Source organism: Podarcis vaucheri (genome assembly GCF_965113315.1).
Source record: "Podarcis vaucheri genome assembly, chromosome: 2".
Taxonomy (NCBI): Eukaryota; Metazoa; Chordata; class Lepidosauria; order Squamata; family Lacertidae; genus Podarcis; species Podarcis vaucheri.
In genome coordinates this window covers 74,282,110-74,303,325 of record NC_138760.1, presented here as the reverse complement: position 1 = coordinate 74,303,325, position 21,216 = coordinate 74,282,110, and the positions used below count along the sequence as shown (strand labels likewise).

Below are 21,216 nucleotides of genomic sequence, written 5' to 3'. Positions count from 1 at the left end.
AAATGATGAGATGAGCCCCAAGACACGTGCTTTGCCATGCCCTGTATAGTGCTGTGGTTCTCTGCCAGGGTATGAACATGTAGTTGAAAAGGGCACAGTGCAGTGTACTATGTACTTTCTTCTGAGAATATAAGTTCTGTAACAAACTCTTTGGTCCTTCTGCATCGTGCACATAGCACTTGCAGGTTTATTTTTCCAGCTGGTCTCTGTCACTGTGTCCCAATTTCTATGCTGCTTGAATCCTGGTAGGCTGAACAGGCCCTTACTTGTCATCCCACCAATCTCTGGGCTTTCTTACCTAGTGTATGTCATAAAGTGGTGATAGAAATTATGTTCAATGAGTTTCCTAGTCTCAGTCGATGCAAATTTGCCGTCCATGCTCTGGAGTCTCTTACTGGAGATAGTGTGGACATGGGCTGCCCTCTGGTGTTCAGAAATTAATAAATCTTCTATCCCCCCCAACACGTTTTTGTTTATTTTTTCCTTTTGGGGGAGCATGCACAAGATACTAACATGCTCAAATTAGGCCTGTGATCTTGGCATTCCTTTCCTACAATTTGAGCGGCCATGGGCTTGGCCACAGGACAACAGCTTCCCTAGCTCTGTGAGCATTCAAAACCACACCTTCCCCCTCAAGAATAATGCAGAGGGTGTTGCCTGGAGCTGAAGAATATGGGCTGTAGGGCGGAGGTGGGAGAAACATGCCAGTGTTCTGTGAGGAAGATGGAAGTGAGGAGGAGAAATGTGAAGTGTTCAGGGGAGAAGGCAAGACAAAGAGCATGAAAACAGTCTTAGTGGAGATGAGGGGTAATCAGCTGGACCAATCAATGTCAGGTAGCACTAAAATCCCAGGTAGCATTTCCTCAGAAATGACAGTACCCATATTGGACAACTGACAATTTCCCTTTGTTGGAAATTTGATTTATTTTATGGTGGGTAAATGACACAGACATATCTGACTTTAAAAAAAATCTCTGAAATACTCACTGTCAAGTCTAGCAGAATTGTGCACACACACACACACACACACACACGCTTACACACATACACAGAGCAGATCAGTAGCTGCAGAGAAAGACACTGTACCCCCATCCATCCCCCCACCCCCACAAAAGGCAGCTGCATAGGTTTTGGCTTTGTGAAACTGCCATCTCAGGCTTGCTAACGCATGTGTTTTTGGATCCAGTCAAGATAGTGAGTGACTCTGGTATAGACCCCAGGCTTGTTCTCCAGCGCACAGCCTGTGCCCCAGCTGATGATGCCATATAGCGTGGCCTTGCCTTGCTCATCACACACCAGGGGTCCACCAGAATCTCCCTGCAACACAGAAAGCAGGGGTGTGAATGCATAGGCAGAGGCCAGAATCAAACCCATCCGCATTCCGCTTCACATTTTGTTATTGAGATCAACACTTAGAATAATAGAATCATAGAATTGTAGAGTTAGAATGGACCACAAGGCTCGTCCGTCCAACTGTTGCGATGCAGGAATCTCAGCTGCAACATCCGTGACAGATGACCATTCATTCTCTGCTTAAAAACCTCCAAGGAAGGAGAGTCCTCCACCTTCCAAGGGAGACCAGTCTTGTTACAAATGCCTCTGGTACTTCAAACAGGGAAGGTACAGAGATTAATAGCAGAGCATAGGAAGAGCATGGGGGTAGGAGGAACAGAACATAAATTCAAGATTTTAGCCTTCCTAATCTGCCTTCTGATGTATGCCACCTTGAACTGCTTGGAGAAAAAGGTGGGATCAGGGGTACAAGCCCCACCCTGCATAATCAATCACATGATGCTGCGCACGCACACCTTTTGAACGGCAATGGCTCCTCAAATATTTTATGGGGGGGGGGTTAAAGGGACCTTGGCCCCTAGGAGTTGGCTCCTATGGGTGGGATATAAATGCAATAAATGAATGAATTTGCAAACATGAATGCTTGTCTCCACCACAAAGCCTGCTCTGTTCTGTGTGCCAGAGATCTCCCTGTGCTGCCGGTAATTCAAAATAGTCTCACCTGACAAGCATCAGCTCTTCCATCCATGTACCCAGCACACAACATGTCTTCTGCAATGTGGGTCCCATGGACCTCTTCGGAACGACACTGCTCATGAGGAATGATAGGCATATCTGCCTCCTGCAGGTACACAGAGAGTTTGTCGGCTCCTGCAGGGAAAGAAGAGGACCCCAGTGAACCAATCCATCCAAACGCACAATCCAAGTTTGGCCTTGTGGCCATTGAAAAAACTGGGCATCCTGAGACCTCACGAGTCCGCTGACAATACCAAACAATCCCTCTTGTAAGGAAGAGTTTAGCTGTGGGCTGCCTTTGCTGATCAGTGAAAAAAAACCCTGCTCAGTATGGTAGATCAAGATGGAAAAGATGCTAAGGAATTGTAGGCACCATCTGGCACCTTGTCTATCCTCCTCCAACATGAGTGGGGATTTCAAAAATGGCTGATAAGGGAGGGGCAGGGAAGAATATGAGGCAGCATCATGCCCTCCCTCTCTGTGGGAACAGGTGGCCAGCCAGCAGGCGTGGATGTTTAAGGGAAGGATAATAAGGCCTGCTTAAACTTCATGTCTTCATCTGACCACTCCCTTCTCACCTTCATACATATGTCCCCATCCTGCGATCTGGCATGGCTTGCTGGTGTCAAATGTCTCTGCTGAATTTGGTAGGCACACTGGCAAGATGGAGTGTGAGAACTCAGCACAGTGTCCTGGCGTCTTCTCCTTCAATCGTACCAGTGCTGGGGAGAGTACAAGAGAGGTGGTTAGAATTGGGGCTCAGGGATGAGGTTTGCAGGGGTGGGCGGGAAGACAGGTAGGAGTGGATGAAAGCCTTGTCTTCCTTGATCGACTCTGGACTGGGGCTGGGAAAAGAAACTTAGAATGAAGACTCCCACCAACAGGGCAGGTGAGCAGACTTCTGGCCCACCATAATCCAATAACACATTTTCCACTCCCTCCTGGGGCATCATGGCATGGATCATGGCAGAAATGGTCAACCTGTGGCCTTTCAAATATTGCTGGGCTCCCAACTTCCACCAGCTCCAGCCAATTGTCAGGGATGATGGGAGATGGAGTCCAACAACATTTGGAGGGCCTCAGGTCCCCCAGCACCAGATTAGGGCCTTGCAGTTCATGTCCTTGAGCGATACACACAAGTCTGGAAAGACTAACTAGGGGCTCTTCTGGGTGGGTCTTGGTGAGGTTGAATGCCATATAGAGCCCCCAAAATGTTTCATGAGCAACTTGGGCAGAGGAGATTGGACTGGTTGTTGTGGCCAACGAGGGCTCAGGCAAGTCTGGCTACCTTGTGGTGATGAGGGGGTGCAGGACATAAAAAAGAGGCTCTCACCAATGTCATGGCGTTTGGTGATCTCAGAATAATGCTCATGCAGTAGATAATTCTGTACTTGGAACTTCACGGAGCCATCTGTGCTTCTGTTGTATTGGGTCTGGCCCAGCACCACTGAAATCTTGGAAACATCTGGCCTATGGTACAAGATCTGTGGTCAGCAGAGTCTTTCATGGCTCAGAACAGGATTCTCCAGATTTTAGTGTAGCTAACATGGTTTTCTCCAGATGATGTTGGACTCCCAATTCCTATCAGCTCCAGCCAGCATGTCCAACGGCCAGGGAGGATGAAAGTGGTGGTCAAACAACATGTGGAGGGACGCAGGTTTCCCAACAATCCTATGCACACTAACTTGGTAGTATGTCTCACTGAACTTAGTGAGACATGTCTCATTGAACAGGCATAGGATTGGGCCACATAACATGGGATGCAGTGGGGGGAGAGAGCTTTAACGAGTGACCATCAATAAATTAACATGTCTGTCATCTCCATCAAGCTGATAAGGATTTCTACCATCATTCCAAACTCTGGCCTAATGTACCTCAGTGGGGCAAGCTAGCCACAACCTAACTTTCACTGATTTCATTGTGCACTATGTTCAAGTAGCCTGGATGCAGCCCAGTGTCAGTGGACTTTGGGATGGATGGTAAGACTTACCTAAACTCTAGGCAGTGTGCAGCTGTCAGGACCCAGCAGGAAGCAATGAGGCTTCCTCCACAGAATTGATCCCCTATGTAGATGGCAGCCATGTAGGGGTGAGAGCCACGAAGTGCCACCATGCCTCTCACTACACGACTACGTGAGGAGGTGGTGGTCTTGGGAAAGCGCAGACCACACACTGGAGCTGGGATGGGGACAGTTTGGCTTGGTCCAGCTGTTGGCCTGATGCTCTCGGGCTTCTGCTGAGCCACTGACTCTCTTTCCAAAGATGCCAGAGGTACTGCTGCCGTTGGTGCCATGGTACCTGGGTAGAAAACGGTTTAGCTCTCATTCATGTCATGTTCAGCCACACACACCATTTCTTCCGGAGTGAATGGTATGCCTCACCTGTATATTGCGGATGGCAGCTGGAGATATTGCAGAATTCCCAGCTGAGCTGCATATTGCGCAGCACATAACACCATGGGCGGCTGTCACCGTCTGGGTTTCTGCACAAAGAAAAGGCCCAGTCCTCTCTTAAGCAAGGGCAATGCTCAGCAACCTTGCTTTAATAATAATAATAATAATAATAATAATAATAATAATAATAATAATAATAATAATTTTATTGTGTGTATCTCCCATCTGTCCCCTGTCCATGTGCCAGCTGCATTCCTTTACCTCACCTCACCCCCTAGCATTTCAATTTCCTTTCATCTGCTCTACTCCTTGGATGTTAGTTGTGGCCCTTTCCATACCTGGACACTTTCCCCCAGATGCCCTCTGAACCAGTGCCAGACCAAGGCATTTTGCTGCCTGAGGCAAAAGCCAATATGGTGCTCCTCTCCCACTTCCAAAAGCCATCTGGAATCACAGCTGCTGAATTATACTTCAGCGCTTACAACAGGACAGTATCTTCTGCTGCACCTAAGTGGTTCAGCATAGTGTAGGAGGCACAGGGCAGACTGTATGTGGCACCGACTACTCTGTCCTTCAATCCCATGCCACCACTCCCTGACTCCCACCCCCAACATCTGCTGCCTGAGGCAGCTGCCTTACTTTGTCAATTGGCAGAGCCGGTGCTGCCTCTCACTAACATTTCCTGTGTTCTGTCACAAGCATCCCCATTTCCCATGCTAAAATATATCTCACCTGCAAAACGCGTGTGGCCCCAGGCCAAAGATGGATGAGTTGTTCATACTGCTGGTGTACTCATTTAACAGGAATGGGGAGTCCCAGGGGAGGCACGGTGCCCCTGAGACGGTGTAGTGAGCCATGCCTCGGTATAGCCGCCCATTCTCCCTGTAGCAGGTCTGCGTGTGCTCTAGGGAATAAAAAGACCAGGGACCCTCAGGTGCTTTGGGAAAAAGGTTAGGCTTTGAATAAGGTGATATTTTTATGTCCCTGTCTACCCTCTCCAAAGAGAACAGCCCCTTCTCACTATTGCATCAGGGGTGAGGAATCTATGTTTCGGTTCAAGGGCCACATACAATGTTCAGAATTGAAGAATAGGACATTAAGTACCATATTTTTTGCTCTATAAGACTCACTTTTTCCCTCCTAAAAAGTAAGGGGAAATGTGTGTGCGTCTTATGGAGCGAATGCAGGCTGCGCAGCTATCACAGAAGCCAGAACAGCAAGAGGGATTGCTGCTTTCACTGCACAGCGATCCCTCTTGCTGTTCTGGCTTCTGAGATTCAGAATCCCCCCCCCACTGTTTTCCTCCTCCAAAAACTAGGTGCGTCTTGTGGTCTGGTGCATCTTATAGAGCGAAAAACACGGTATGTGACGGAAGTAACTTTACCCGGTGTACATCTTTTTATTTTTATTTTGCCAACAGCAGCAGTTCCCATTTTCCATTTCATTAGTCAACACTGGTTTTCATAGTTGGGAAGTTTTAAACATGCATACATGCAAACTGATATATTCCTACTTTACTATTTTTAATATGGTATTCATGGTGCATTTTATTCTGTTGTAAACCACTTACAACTGTAAGATTTGTAAGTGTGATTCTTAAATATTTTAAAAATAGAAACATACCTATATCGCACAGTGGCCCAGAAAACCCTTCAGGGCAGCTGCACACCGAGCTGTGCTTCACTTCTAGACAGCGGCCTCCATTCATACAAGTGTTTATTGCGCATGCTGTGGGTCAGAGAAAGTGATATAGATCACAGGAAGTTGCCTTGTATGAGGTCAGACTGTTTTGCCCCATGTAGCCCAATATTGCCTTACTCTGCTCTGACTGGCAGCAGCACCAGTCTAGGCTCTTTAAGCAGGGCTCTTTTCTATCAGACAGGAGTGCCTGGCGTGCTCTGGTCCATGGGGTCACAAAGAGTCGGACCAAACTAAACGACTGAACAACAACAACGCCAGGGATTGAACCTGGAACCCTCTGCATTCAATGCATCTGCTCTGCCAATGAGCTATTGACCCTCAGAGACAACTGAGAGCAAGGTCTGGCTCAAGAATTAACAGTGCAGTTGAGACTCCACCAATCTACTATCTGCTTAACAGCCTACTATAACTCCTTCCCTTCCCTGCTATGATGTTTTTGACCTGCTGACCCATCAACTAAGGAATAATCCTATCTCTCCCCGTTCCATATACAGTGTGACAGCTGCATTCCTTGTGCTCTGTCATGACCAGATTACCTCTCTATGCCCATCTTTCATCTTTGCCTTGTGCATTATGAGACAAGTCCACCACCTATAATGCAGGCACCAGCATTGCTGGGTCCCCAGAAGCCATTCTTCCTAATTCCAGATGCATGGGAGTTGGCTTTGGTTTGGGTCACCCATACGGCACATTTGTTTTAGTTTTAACGTTCCAGGTCTAGTGACTGGACTCTGCTTCTGTCCATGCCTTTAAAAGTTGTTTCATCTGCAGATGTTAGCATGAGACACTGCTTATTTCCAAGCTGTGAAAGGATTCGGTGATAGAGATATGAATATCAAGCAGCTTTTACAGTCACAGTGGCAGGAGGGAACATGTTTTTCTAAAGAGTGGAATTTTGGGGGGAGGGAAGCAGTAGGACAAGAGGAAGCATGGATGAGCCCTCAGACTCAGGTCTCGCATTGCAAACAGTCTCTGGTGTAAATTCCCTGTGAACCATGGCTCTAATGATTTCTTTAAAATTGTGTTTTTATTAAAATAATACATATTGTGTTGGGCTTAAAATGCAGGACTATGATCTTTATGGGTTGAAGCCATGTTAGTTGAACTTACCGGTAGTTCCCATTGAAACAGTCAAATGACACTCAACTCATTCTATTGATTTCAATGGAACCCAAGTTCAACCAAGGTTGCAATCCTGTACCAACTTTCCTGGGAGTAAGCCTCACTGGAAATCAATGAAACTTAGATCTATGTAGGCATATATAGGAATCCACTCTTAACATAGACTGGATCCAATCTCATGTGCCATTACTATGTTACAGGCTGTAGGGATGATGAGGATATTGGAGTAAGAACCCTCATTACAACAATACAAAGATACCTCCTTGGAGGAGTTTATATTTGTTTTGATGAGGTTCAAAAGATTATAGGAGTTCTAATCATTTTAGAATTACAGTGGCTGCAGCCAAGGATGGGCATGAAAAGACTTCTTCTCAAGCCTTTTAGATGCAGCATCACTGGAATACAAAGGACCTAACTAAACATTACATACAGATGCATGTAACAAAATGCTAGCAGCCTTTTTTTATTTTTCTAAAGGAAAAGGTGCTCCCGGAGCCCCTGGGACAGAAAAATAACAGGCAGGCAAAGAAAGGTTTATGCATCTCCCTGCAACACCCCCCCCCCCACTCCAAATCAAAGTTTCCACAAGCAGCTTTTCTGGTTTTGTTTTGTTTTTAATTATTGAAGATTTGTTACATGCACTTGTGTGCAATGCTTAATTTTATCCAGTGAAAAATCAGAAATCTAGATATGATATAGTGAGCGATACTCAGTGATTACACTTTGTGTTGACTTTGTCGGGGAAGTGAATTCGAAACTATTACCTTTGTTAATAGTTATTTCAAATGAAGCCCAGGCAATGTAGTGACCACACAGGGTAGTCTTATCCCACCTGTCTCCCTTGTTCTGCCCCACCCACCCATCCCCACTTTATGTCAACTTCTGCTCAGCTCTGACCCTTTGCATGCATGGGCTTGCAGACAAGCTTCTTCCTTGCACAATGGCACTCCTCTGGTCCAGTAGGCCGGTGCCGCACCCAGGTGTCCTTCCTGCCAATGTGCAGCAGTCCTTTAGTTCCAAAGCAGTCTTCTGCAAAATAAAGTGATGGGATGTTATGGACCAGAGCACAGTTGACTGGGACTGATAGGAGCTGTGGTTCAAAACATCTGAAGGGCATCAAGTTGGCAAAGGTTGATTCATGGGGGGGTGAAAACAGCCAGGTCACCATATGTGCCAATATGATGTCATGGTCCTGAATAATCTCCATACTGAGTTTTTATGTACCAAGAATAAAAAGAGCTACCCAACCTAACACTGTGAGGTTCTGGAGGTCCACCAGCCCCTTTCGTAATGGATGCATGGCTATTAGCCATGTTGCTTGATGTGCTGCCGGTTCTCAGTCTCAGGCAGGAGACATAAGATCAGGTTTGCCCCAGAGTAAAGACCTTTTAAAGTTGACCAGGGTGCCGGGGAGAGAGGGCCGATATCCAAGGCCGGGTCTCCATGTGCGAAGGAGGGTCTATAGTTCCAGGAACCAGCTTCAGATACCTTTCTCACAGTGTTTCCCATGGAAGCCAGCTGCACAGATACAATGGAATCCTATTCGCCTAGCTTCACAGTCCCCACCGTTCTGGCATGGGTTAGGGTCACAGTGTCCTGCCAAAAAATAAATAAATCCAATAGTCAGTAATGGCTGGAAGTCCCAGGCTTTGGGCTATGTCGGGGATAGAGAATTTTTTTCAGTCCAAGAGTTATGTTCTGTGATTCTGTGAAGGTCACATGCCAGTGGTGAGTGGGAAAAGTGGCTGGAACAAATGAATTTTGCCCTTAGTATAGTAGGTTGGTGTCAGGGCTGCCTCAGGTCCCAGCTCACAAAGGACCAACGCCAGTTTCTCTTTATATACAGAAGTCTTTATTGAAGTTCCTTTTCGGTTTGACAGCCGCAGCGCGCAGCCCTACGTCTGAAACCCTAGACCGTTGAAGCTCCGTCTGAGTCCGTTCCTCCCAGACACCAGTTCAAGAACCTTGCCTTGCTCCACCTCTCCCTTTGCTCTCTCTTACGCTGGGCCCTCCTGCCCGCTGGGGTTTCGCCCTTCCTAGATTCTTCTGACGCTGATTCCCGATTGCTCCCCCTCCCTCCGGCGGGCTTTAGGACCTGGTTCCGAATCCGGGCTTTCTGCTGTCCCGCGCGCCCAGCCCCCAACCTTCCTTCTGACCGTTACACTGCTCCTGTCGCTGCTTTCCTCCTCTTCGGGGAAGTTAGCTGGCTCTGACCTCCCCTCCATCCCCCCTCTCTCCGATGGAGGCGTGGTCAGCCCTGACTCATCTCCTCTCCCTGCTGGAGGAGACGCTGCCCCTGACACACGGGAACCTTCCCCCCCGCTACGCTCTGGTGGGGAAGCTGGTCCTGATCTCCAGCTGCTGCTTTGGGAGTCCCCGCTGGCCCCTTGTTTCTGGTGCGTCCCCCCCCCGGGACCCCCCTTGTCCTGACCACCGGCGCCCCCTTCTGGGAATCCTCTGATTCGCTGGAGAGGCTCATGGAATCCCTCGGATCACTGTCATTCTCCCCCCCCCCCCGCTGTCCTCAGATTCTTCCCATTCGCTCTCCATCTGCTGTCTCCCCTGTGCCTCTGTCCCTGAGCCCCTGACAGTTGGTTTCTACACACATTCACACGCCCCTCGCTATCCTCCATCCAGACAAGCAAGAGGCGTTCTCAGAGTTCAAGGGCACATTTAAGCCGGGCAAAAACACGGAGTGTGAAGGAGGGATCGTGAGGGGTTTGACTTAGAGAGAGCAGGAAGAGCCCTGAGGGCTGAGGATAATTCTGTGTTTGGACAGTGGGCCCGAGCTTTTCAGCCTGTGGGCTACATGGATATAGGAGTAAGGCCTGGGTGCTGCATGTTGCCGGTCGTAAAGACTGGCAGCGCTGGAGGCTGTACAAATTTATTTCTTGCTTTCTTGAGGACCAGCATGACTTTAGGCTAAACAACCGGGTGGGATGGGGCTTGCACACCCTGGTAAAGCGTCTCCCCTCACTGCCTGCTGTGATTTGTATGGATTCTTTCATTCCCACTTCCCCCTACCGACTCACCTCTTGGTCTTTCCTCTTTCCCACAGTACCTCCTTTTCCCATCTCGGTCGTAGTTCTCTGTGGTGGCGCACCTGACGGAGAAACGTTTTGAGTCGTGGAAAGAAAACCTAGAAGCTGGGCCTAATCCAAAGCGGGAAGCTGCCTGCAGGCCATCGTGCCTTTCCCCACACACCACCTCAAAGTCCCCCGTCCCCATTTCCCTAGCGTGTTCTACTGTTTGTACTCCCCATACGACTCTTTCTCGTGAAGAAGAGAAGCTTACCAGTGCTTATGCAATATGGAATCACCCGAGATGCAAGAATAGTGCATTTCACGTTGGTAGCGGAAAGGGAAATGGCAGGGCTCGTGCTCACTGAGTTCTGTCTCTGCAAAGCAAAAAATAAATGGGCTGCTTCCACTGAGGATACAGGCTCAGAAATGTTGTTATGATTTTGGATGGGGAGAGCGGAGACCCTTCTAACCCCTGGAACCAGCAATTGTTAAATTATAAGCCAGGCTGACTTCCTGTGTTGAGGTGATTACCTGGGTGGACCATTCAGAGAACAAATGAAAAGCGTCTCTGTGCAAGATGGCAAGGTGGCCAAAGGCTGAGTTGCAGCAATGTGACTGAGAGGTAAAGCATAAGTTGGAGAGAAAGTCAGAGGAACGCTTGAGAGCCATGTTTGCTTTCTGTTTGAATCCAAGGCTGCGGCTCTGGGAGAAACAAGACCCTTTTGGGTGTTGATGTTATGAACCCCTCCATTGTAGGCTCAGGTTGTATATATGTGTAAATAAACCATGTATCATAAAGGCGGCACTGTCCCTGCTGTGCCTCACTCCCAAGAGGAAACACGAACCCTGGGATCCCTGGGCTCTTGCACCGCTTGGAGATTGAGGTGGTGTGCAATAATATACCGGTAAATGCTGGCAAATCACACTTCTGTCCTGCCTGGCCACCTGGCAGGAGTTGCCCCTGCTTCTGGTCACATCCATGTGCCTTCTAAGCTGATAGAAGACACCTACACTTTTCATGCAGTTGTGCCATCGACTCTAGGCTTCTTTCCTCAAATGAGCACTTCTGTTGCAGGGAAATTACCAATTCTCTTCCATCCCAGGCATGGTTTTTAATCCTGAAACCAGCCTCCCATTCCTTCACTTCTATTGCGAGATGAAAGACTATTGCACTACTTAAGTGCAAAGGCAGGGGGAGGGGATAATGCCTCCTTTCTTCGGTGATCTGGGTAGGACCGTAGGATCCCAATCTTGGAATCATAGACTGTGTACACAGCATACTTTTACAGCACATTCAAAACACATAAAAACAGTGCTTTTTCTGGGGGGATGCAGGGGGACGCATGCCCCTAAACATTTTGTGAATCTTTGTACTTTTGTCCATTTACTGTATTTATTTTCCCCGATTTGAACTATAAAATGGTGATTTTCTTGAGTCAAAATGAGAGTACCCCTAAACATTTTTTAAGAAAAAAAAGCACATAAAATTAATCCTGGGATCTCACAGAGCTACAACCACTAAGTGTCCTTAACATACTAAAGTTCCCACAATTCTTGGGGGCAGGGAATGCTTTGAATGTGCTTGGAAGGCATAGCTCATGTTGTGGCTACTGCTCCTTTCACTGGCACAAGCACAAAGTTGAAACTCACCTTCATGCATCCTCCTAAATGGCCGGCCATGCAGATCCTACCCGGAAAAGAAAACAGATGTGTTGCAGCATAGTTTAAACATACCATTTTCCGTTCTGGGACATAAACACCTCAAAGGCCCTTTTGGGGCTTGCATTCAACTGGCCCCAGAAGGCTCAAGTGAGCCTCTCTATTCTACATATACATATATTCTGTATAGCATATGCATCCTTGAAAGCTTTTAGACCATTTTTGAAAGTAATATAAATAATTTATAAATTATCTGTCCTTTTCCATTCTACAACACCTCTAAAATGTAAAGGGATAGTGTGAGAGGCAGGCTACCCTTTTAATGAATTTTATTTGTGATTTGTAATTTTTGTTTGTTTAATCAGAGCAGTCATCTGATTAAAGAAATCTCTGTTTATTCATCATAATTTTGGGTTAGTTGATTAATCAATTAACAGTGCGGTGCTTGATAGATCTATTCAGAAGTAAGCCCCAGAGGTCAGTGCAACTTAATCCCAGCTAATTGTTTATAGCCTAAATTTATATATGAATCATGGCTCTGAAGCCAAAAGCTTCCACTTTTTTTGTTTTTAGATTATATTCATGTGTTTTGTACGAAGCATCGTCTTAGGAAAGGTATCTTCTCCTGTGTATGAAAGGGGGGGTGCTTGCCATATGCAGTTTTTATAAGTACTTGTGCTTAGAAAATAATTTGTTTTATTTTTAAAAAATATTTAATCAGTTAATCAATTCAAATGAAGCCCTAGTTTTCATACTTATTCTACATTTTTTTTTAATTTTCAGTGTGTTTTGACTGATTGTGTCATTGTTTTGGAAGCTGTCATGCCTTAGCAAATAAGTAAAATCCTTAGGGATGCCTGTAAACTGGAGGTATAAAAGTTGAGTGTGAGAGAGAGGGTCGGGGAGGGAAATTAAAACTCGTGCACAGCCAATTGTAATATTACAAGGTGGTAGGAAATTTCCTCTTCCTTCCAGCTGAGGGCCGAGACCCATGACGAAATGGTAACTTGAAGGCGGAATGGGAATGAAGGCAAAAGGAATGGCTTCTATTCTTACATAATGTATGCATCTGGGTTGCCAGCATGTTGCTTGCAGGTACAATTCCCAGCATCCCTAACCATTTGCCTCGCTTGCTAGGAATGCTGGGAGGTGGAATCAGCATTGATTACCCTGATGTATTGATGCACACACAGCCCACAGGAGGGATGACAGGAGTGAGTGGGAGCCCTCTCACTCTTATGAGTATGTACCATAAAGCATGTGTGAGATGGGGGGTTGTAGCAACCCTGAAGGACGGCTTGTCAGCTGCTTTCTGTTTTAAATGGCACAACAGACATGTTTCCTGTGCAGAAGGAAACACATACCCTATATATACATTTTTTGGGGAGGGCGTAGTGCAAAAATGGCTGAGGCAGTTCTGTGAGGGAGGAAGCAGCCTTGCATAAGTTTCCCAGATTTTAGGGGTTGGGGGGGCCCATAGGGGAGATTTCCCTCTCCCCCCATGGCTACACTGGGACTCCCTTGGGAGCAGTAAAGGGGGACTGCTTGTCCTCTAAAGCCAGAAAAATAAACATGAAGCTCTTAAAATCTTTCACATCATTTTGTGCAGGCATTGGGAAGGGAATGGAATGTGTTGCTTGCCACTAACCCACAGAGCTCCCATGGTTTCGCAAATTGACTTCAAGCAGTGGGTGGGTGAACCACATATCCCACTCAACAAGATACAATGGTCTGAGTGCTGAGGAAGCAGAGTTCCTACCCGGTGGGCATTTGGGGTTCCCTGGAACAATTGAGAAACAGCTATGCACTCGTGTAATAAAGCAATACACCAGAAAAGCCACTGAAATGAATCAGGCATCACAGTTCCTTCCTCACACCGTGCTTGAGTTGCCTAGGCCTTTGCATCTTAGTCCAGACAGTGGCAGCTCACAAGCCCCACAAATGCAGAGGGCTAGGCCCAAACTATTAGGATGGATCTGAGGTGCTGGTGGGGTGCTAGCACTGTACATCGACCTCCATGACTCTGGGCCCTTCCTGAAGCCTATCTCACCCTGAATAGTTTACCAACCAAGACTACCTCCTGCTTCGCTTCCTTGCTGGAGGCCCTCACATACCCTCCAACATTTCTCTGATGAAAATTGGGACATCCTATTCCATCATCATTTTACTATTTATACTCCCATCCCTCTGACTGAATTGCCCCAGCTGTTCTGTGTGGCTTCCAACATATATAAAAACATAAAGCAACATTAGATTTAAAAAAAAAACTTCCCTATACAGGACTGCCTTCTGATGGCTCTGGTGTTGGATAACTCCATACCCTCCAACATTTTGCTAATGAAAAAAGGGACACCCTACCATACCCTCCAGCATTTTTCTGATGAAAATAGGGACATCCTAAGGAAAAGTGGGACATTATGAGATCAAATCAGAAACCGGGGTGGCCTCTGTAAATCTGGGACTCTCCCTGGAAAATAGGGACACAGGGAGAAATGTATTATCACTCTTATTGGGCAAGCTGTAGAAATGTTAAAATGGGAATGAGATTTTGGGGATAAATTATCATGGGCCTAGGAGGGAGACCTAAGCAAAAAGCCAGGGGGTGGGGAGGAAAGAGAAATCAAATGGGTGTTAAATGGATGCCCCAGGAGTCTCACCCAGAATGGTTGCCCTGGAATAAGAACCACAAAGATCAGCAGCAGCAACAGCAGCAGCAGGGATGTCATGGCGGCACCTAGGGAAGGACAAAATGGTGATCTTTGTTCCTTTGCTTCAGGCAAAGCAAACAGCCCCAGATCGATGCAGCTCAAAGCAAAGGTCTTTGGGTGGGATTTAATCAGCAGTGTAGGGATTGTAGCATGGAAACAAACACTAGACTATACTAGACTAGACTAAAATAGAAGGATAGGGCTGGGAGCCAGAAAATTAAAAAATGGTTTGACTCCCCCCAACGGACCCATGTGTCTGTTTTCTGTGTCCACAACATCTCTTCAGCCAGCACAAAAACCAGATGTCAAGTATGGTGAGAATATTAATTGATTGCCTTTTTTTCTAGGGGGTGGGGTGGAGAAAAACATACTATTGCAAAGGAAAGCTTGCAAGTGGGTCTGCTGAAATTTCAGTTACTGAAGGGGACATCACTGTGGAAGTTGCATTGGCCAAAGATTTTATCTGGCTCACTCTCTCCTTGGCCTTTACCCCATCTAGCCATATCATGCCTGAATGTGTTTCCTCCTCTGTGGCTAATTAGTTTAGTAGATTTATATATCACTTCACAGAACCAGAAGAAATCCCAAAGCGGTTTACAAGAACAATTAAATACAAAAGTACCATATATAATAGAATATCTATTAAAAGAAGAGCAGTACCAGTTGGTGGTGTTGCATCAGGAAGGCAAAGAGGAATGGCCCTGAACCCATTAAAAGAGCATTTGGGGACATTCTTCAGTTCTTATTAAACCCCCACTTGAACAGCAAGAGCCTCTCTCTCTTGCAATCTTTGCATCTCTACAGATCTCTCCAAAGTAACACATACAGGGCTTGTTGGTGAGAACTGAGCATTACTGAGGATACTAGAGGTTGATTGGACTTTTCATATAAAAGATGCTCAATAGCTACTTGTTTGTTGTGGTGATCTTTCATTCACATCATGCTTTTGTAGGGACAGTGAGCATTTTGTGGGGAGTGGGGCACATTTGGGGGGAAAGAACAGGAATTCGCCATACTTCCCCATCTTCCAAGCATAATGGGCTTTTAGCTACCTTTCAGACTTGATGGGCCTTTAATACAAAATAAGCAGTGCAATGTGGACAGGTCTGACAGGTTCACTCTGGCTGCAGCTGTTTTGGATACAAACAGTGGTGCTGCAATCAGTCAGCAAGGGCTCCAGCCTCTGAGCTCTTTCCACTAAACATCACAGATGCCTTGTTTGCAGCAGCAACATCTTCCCACTGGGGTCTTGCTCTCAGCTGATCGCCTGGTTTTGTAACTTAGCAAAACAGCCAGCTTCATCCAGCATATTTCAAGGGTACATAGTCAGGAACATGTGATCCTTTGATCCTTCCTTTTGCCCTGCCCATGCAAAATCTGTAGTGACTCGAAAGCTGTGAGCTTTCTGTGGGTGATTCTTCATTATTTACTCAATCTGGCTGGAGCTGCATATTTGTTTTGAAAGTACCCAGTCCCTGGGGATGAGGGGATGCTTGGAGATAACCTTATAAAAGCAGACAGAACCATCCATTAAACTCACTGAGGTTTACTTCTAAGTAGACATACATAGGGACACCACCATCTATTGTATAGCCGTCTTTCATGGAGCGTGCAAGGGTGCAGGAACCTCCTTAGAGCATCACAGCTACTAAACATGGGATGAATCACCCTCATGGCCTGCACAGAATGGGATGCAAGCTTTTTTTTTTTAAAAAAAAGTTTAAATTATATGGTATGTTTCCACTGCTGTGTAGGAGTTTATTGTCTTTAATTTTTCTTGTTCAGTGGTTCCCATACTTTTCTCTTCCTCCAATGGGCCACTTAGAAATTGCTGAGGTTCTGGGCGGTCCACTTAATTATTTTTCTGCCTACTGAAGCAATTGTAATTCTGTATTTATCTAACAGTGGAATTTACTTCTCAGTAATTGCACACAGGATCTTAATTGCACACAGGATTTGCAGGTATACCTGTTCAGAACTGTAGCCTTTGAGATGTATGGAAAGGTGAGAATGAATGAATGAAAGACAGACTATTTTGTGTGCAAAACAAGAAGAGGTAAAGAGGGCACATGCAAAAGTGGAAGTGCTAGTATGCAGGTTCAAAGTAGGGGTGTGACTTTGGGGCTCCTGTTGGTATCATTATCATCTCCCCACTTTCCGAAGCAGTGAGAAGCCCCCAGAGCCACGCAGAAAGCACTGGAATCTTTTATTGTCTTTGTAATATTTGCTTTATTTACTAATACAAAAGTGGCGCATAAGTGGAGACAAACAGGCACTCACATAAGGAAGCAGTTTCCCCCTCCACATCAGAGAGTTTCTGGTGTTTGCCAGGCCACCACTCCCTCTGTCTCCCCAGCTTCAAATCTGCTGTTTCTCATACTTACACAAAATCTGCCAACCCCTCCTCATAACAGACCTGCAGGTGAACTGTTGATTCAAGAAACATCCAGTCATCAGGTTCATTTGCTCAATCCCCAATTCCTACCCCGATGGTACAATCTTAAAACCGTCTACCAAAAACTAAGTCTATTAATTTCAATGGGGCTTACTCTTCAGTGAATACAGGATCACAGCCTAAGTAACTTTTGGCAAAACAAAGTGCTGTAAATCCATTCACAGTAATCACATAGAAAACTTAGAAGTTTTCTAACTTGGGAGTTTTAACACAGTCAGGAAAAGCCCTATAGGTTGCAGAGGTGGATGGTTCCATTTACCATGTGGTATACCAGGTATACCACAGAGGTTTCTGAGAGCTGAGCTGTTGCTACTTGTTTACAGTGTATCAAGGAAAGCTGGGAACCATGGGGTGAGTGACTTCCTATGGCTCCCAGCTTCTTTGAATGTACCACATATGTACAGCAGTGCCCAGGGATTAAGGTTTGCACTAAGGTTCTTCATGTCCCAGTGGACATCCAGCAAATTGTACCTCAATATAATTTCCAGACCAGCCTATTTCTACCTCAGGTCCTCCTGATTTTGAGCAGGAATTTATTCCACTTAGCCAAACAAATTTTGCAAGGACCTGATGAACTCCATTACATGCTGTTTCATCTGAAGGCAGCCCTGTTTAAGGAAGTTATTGATGTCTGAAGTTTTATCATGTTTTTAATATTGTTAGGAGCCGCCCAGTGTGGGCAGAGTATAAGTAATTATTATTATTATTATTATTATTATTATTATTATTATTATTATTATTTCCTCTGATTTCTGATTCCTGCCTGCCAAACACCTCTTTTACCCTTTATCTCTTCAACAAGCACACTTCTGTGTTGCTTCCCAAATCACACCGCTGTCTGGGCTCCCAGTCTGCTCGCACTTCTTTCTAGAGCTGTTCCTGCTTCCATTGCCTTTGGATTGTCTCTCTGGCTACAAACCTGATTCAGTCTTTGAACTCCCCCATAACTTGGCTTGGAACAGCCACATCCAAATTGCAGGCATACCATCTGCCACTGAACCACCCCCCCCCCAAAAAAAAACCCCAACCAGCTTAGGGTGTCTTGTCATTAAGATTATTCTATCCTTTTGCCTTATTCAAACCAGGAGGCCATTCTAGTAGTTGATGTTCTTCAAAAGGCAATGAGCAATATCATCTGATGGTGCTGGTGTTGAGCACCCCACAAGACGGATAATGCTGTGGATCCTAGATAGGACCTCCAGCTAGCTCATGCTTCTGAGGCCCTCTACCGCAAGATTGCCTGAATCCACGAGGTTCTGGTTGCTTGCGCCACAGCAGGGCAGCCTCCAGTTGGCAGGCTTCATGTTGAAGTAGTAAACCAGAGGGTCAAGAGCACTGTTGATGCTAGCCAGGGCCATGGCAGCCCGCTGGGCTGAGCAAGTGAAGCGCAGCAGCTGCGGAGCAGGCAGAACCCCAATCCGGCCCAGTGTGTGCAGAATGTGGATGATATGGAAGGGCAGGAAGCAGACGGTCAGCAGGGTGGTCACCATCAGGAGGGTGTGCAGCGGGTTCCTCCGCAGCAAAGAACCTTGGGCTGAGCCACGTCTCAGGTTCACGATGCGCCGGGCAATCACAATGGAGCAGATGATGATGGTGAGGAAAGGCAGGAAGAAGCCCAGCACTGAGGAGGCCAAAACCATGGCGGCCAGGCCTCCGCTCCAGACACGAGCTGGGAAATGCTCCATGCAGGCTGTGTTCCCGTTGGGGAAGCGACGGGTCACGGTGCTCTTGGAGAAGAGGGTCAGCAGCCCGATCCCTACCACGGACCAGATAGCCATAGAGATCAGCACACGGTAGAGGGGCCACCGCAGGCGCAGGTAGAGGATGGGGTGGATGACGGCCAGGTAGCGCTCCAGGCAAATGCAGGCCAGGAAAAGCGTGCAGCTGAACATGTTGGCCAGAAAGAGGGCGTTGGTGGCCTTGCACAGGCCTTCGCCAAAGGGCCAGTCGTTGCGCCTGGCGTGGTACACAGCCTGTAATGGCAGCGACAGGGCAAACAGCAGATCGATGACGATGAGGTTGTAGGTGAAAATCATGATTGGGGGTGCCTGGGCCCGGGTGGCCCAGCTGCTCCACAAGGCTACAGTGTTGGAGGCCAAGCTCAGGGCGCAAACCAGGCTGTATGTGATGGGCAGGAGCAGGTGCTGGAACTGGGCTTCAGCAGCACACTGCAAAGAGACTGAATGGTTAGGGAAGGCCTCGCCTAGGGGATACGTGCCATTTGCCCACATCTGCAAAGCGAAGAGAAGATCCATGGGTCAGATTAATCCTGCATGTGTCAGCTATTCTTGGAACCCTTTCAGGAAGGAAGTTTACATCTTGGAGAACACTCTGACATGTGGCAGTGCTGTCCCAAGGGAAAGATGACGGGATCAGCTATTCGATAAGGGCACCATTTGCCCCTGTGTGCAGCACTACACCCTCAGTGACTGACATTCTAAGGAATCTGCACATCCCAAGGATTCAAAAGGGAATCACCTGATCCATTGGGGGACCTAGGTGTCTTCCTCAAGGATATCTTCTGGCTGCTCTCATCCTTAGCCTTTCACCTCATCCTGCAAACTATATTCCAGCTCTCCTTCCTACACAACCCCTTGACATCTTACTTCTGGGTAGGTCCTTTAGGGCTTTGCAGAGTTCAGTATCCCTTTGTGCTGAGTGCTAGGGAATCTTTTTTGCTGGTGCTATTGCTCCCATGCTGTTCATCAGCCCCAGGAACTCTGGCTCAATACATTTTGCTGCCTGGAGCAAAGGCCAAGAATATACACCCGACATTCCATGTTTGGAAGTCAGCTGGACTAGTGATTAAGCCTTATTTCAGTATGGGCAATGGGTTAGTATCCTGCACTGTACCTGAGGGCAACAGGCTAGTTCTGGGGGCTCAGGACAGACCAAATGGCAAACACAGCTCCAACAGAAGGGTATGATCAGGAGGCTGAGGAGAAAGAAATGTAGGGTGCCCCCTACTCCCTCCCAGTATTTGCCACCCAAAACACTTACTCACTCTGCCTAATGGTAGGACCGGTCCTGTTATTTGCTGTTCAGAACACCAAAAACCCAAATATGGCTAGCCCCAGAAATCTATGTCATTCATACCTTCTGTGTGTCAGACATCCAGATACATGCCTGCTCCTCTGGTGGTTCTGTGGGACTTGAGAGAGATGCAGTTGAAATTGCTCAGGAAGGAAAGTGTGGGTGCCACTATCAGCCTGTCCTTTTTTCCTGTTCTTGGCCTAGACTTGCGCAGTTTAAGAATTAAATTTTATTTTGGGTGACCATGGTTATGAGGCTCATGACGTCAGGGGTGGCAGTATGCTCCTGGTCTAGCCCTTGAATACTGTTGCCTCTGTTGTCTTAAGACTCAGCTTGGAGCCTTGGACCTTCATTTTTTAGAGTTCATTCTAATGTTCACACTCAGCTTCACCCATATTTACACAGAGTAAGGCCTCTGATCTTCTGGATTCAGCAAATTAGATCAGAAAGAATATCCACAAGACTGAGCAGTGTGCAAGATACTAGTGCAATGTTTGCATTTTGTTTGTTTTATTTATAAATTAAATTTATTGGTTGCTTTTTTTATCAAAGTGACAGTATATGCATGGGTTCCTGTGCTGGCCAGTTGTGGGTGGGCTTTCTGAGGAAAAATTGTGTGGTTAGCAAGGCTGGCCCAAGACATTTTGGCACCTGAAGCGGCACCCAAAATGGCTCCCCTTCTCCCTGCCAGGGAAGAAGGGGTGTGGGAAGATCTACATCAGAAACAAGGGGGAAAGAAATATCAACATGGGTATTTGCTGCCCCAGTGGATCCTGCCGACTGAAACAATCACCTCACTTTGCCTCATGGGTGGGCCTGCCCTGGTGGTTAGCTGTTCTTTTAAATTCTGTTCTTATAAAACCATGCTTGTACACCTGACTTGGGCGTGTGACTTCTGGCTACATTGAAGCCAAGTGACAAGTCCTGCTAGACAAGTCCCTGGAAAAGCACCACTTCCCAGAGTGCTCTGCCCAGACCCTAGCATGTCATCTGTGTGACATGCACTTCCGTAAGCAAGAGCATGGCCTCTTCACCCCTTTCCTGGCTGGCCCACAGTTCCTCCAGCCCTCAGATCAGACACCAGAATGTATAATC

At 46.8% G+C, this 21,216-nt stretch overlaps 2 protein-coding genes across 3 annotated transcripts; both read right to left on the bottom strand.

Moving 5' to 3' along the window:
- Window positions 1-905: 905 nt before the first annotated feature.
- Window positions 906-14,706, bottom strand: F12 (coagulation factor XII). Of its 2 annotated transcripts, XM_082212044.1 has the most exons (14): window positions 14,583-14,706; window positions 11,917-11,953; window positions 10,538-10,640; window positions 10,276-10,346; window positions 8,732-8,839; window positions 8,141-8,272; window positions 6,044-6,148; window positions 5,153-5,324; window positions 4,409-4,509; window positions 4,019-4,325; window positions 3,362-3,498; window positions 2,607-2,750; window positions 2,015-2,163; window positions 906-1,317 (listed from the first exon to the last, which is right to left on the bottom strand). In XM_082212044.1, the coding sequence occupies exons 1-14, from the start codon at window positions 14,649-14,651 to the stop codon at window positions 1,162-1,164; spliced, it is 1,791 nt and encodes a 596-aa protein (XP_082068170.1). In that variant the 5' UTR covers window positions 14,652-14,706; the 3' UTR covers window positions 906-1,161. The 2 variants fall into 2 exon arrangements, with proteins under 2 accessions (XP_082068170.1, XP_082068171.1); XM_082212045.1 differs by lacking the exon at window positions 6,044-6,148.
- A 3,411-nt stretch (window positions 14,707-18,117) lies between these two features.
- LOC309526294 (lysophosphatidic acid receptor 6-like) lies at window positions 18,118-21,216 on the bottom strand. Its single transcript, XM_082212211.1, has 2 exons — window positions 20,185-21,216; window positions 18,118-19,319 (listed from the first exon to the last, which is right to left on the bottom strand). The coding sequence occupies exons 1-2, from the start codon at window positions 20,200-20,202 to the stop codon at window positions 18,291-18,293; spliced, it is 1,047 nt and encodes a 348-aa protein (XP_082068337.1). The 5' UTR covers window positions 20,203-21,216; the 3' UTR covers window positions 18,118-18,290.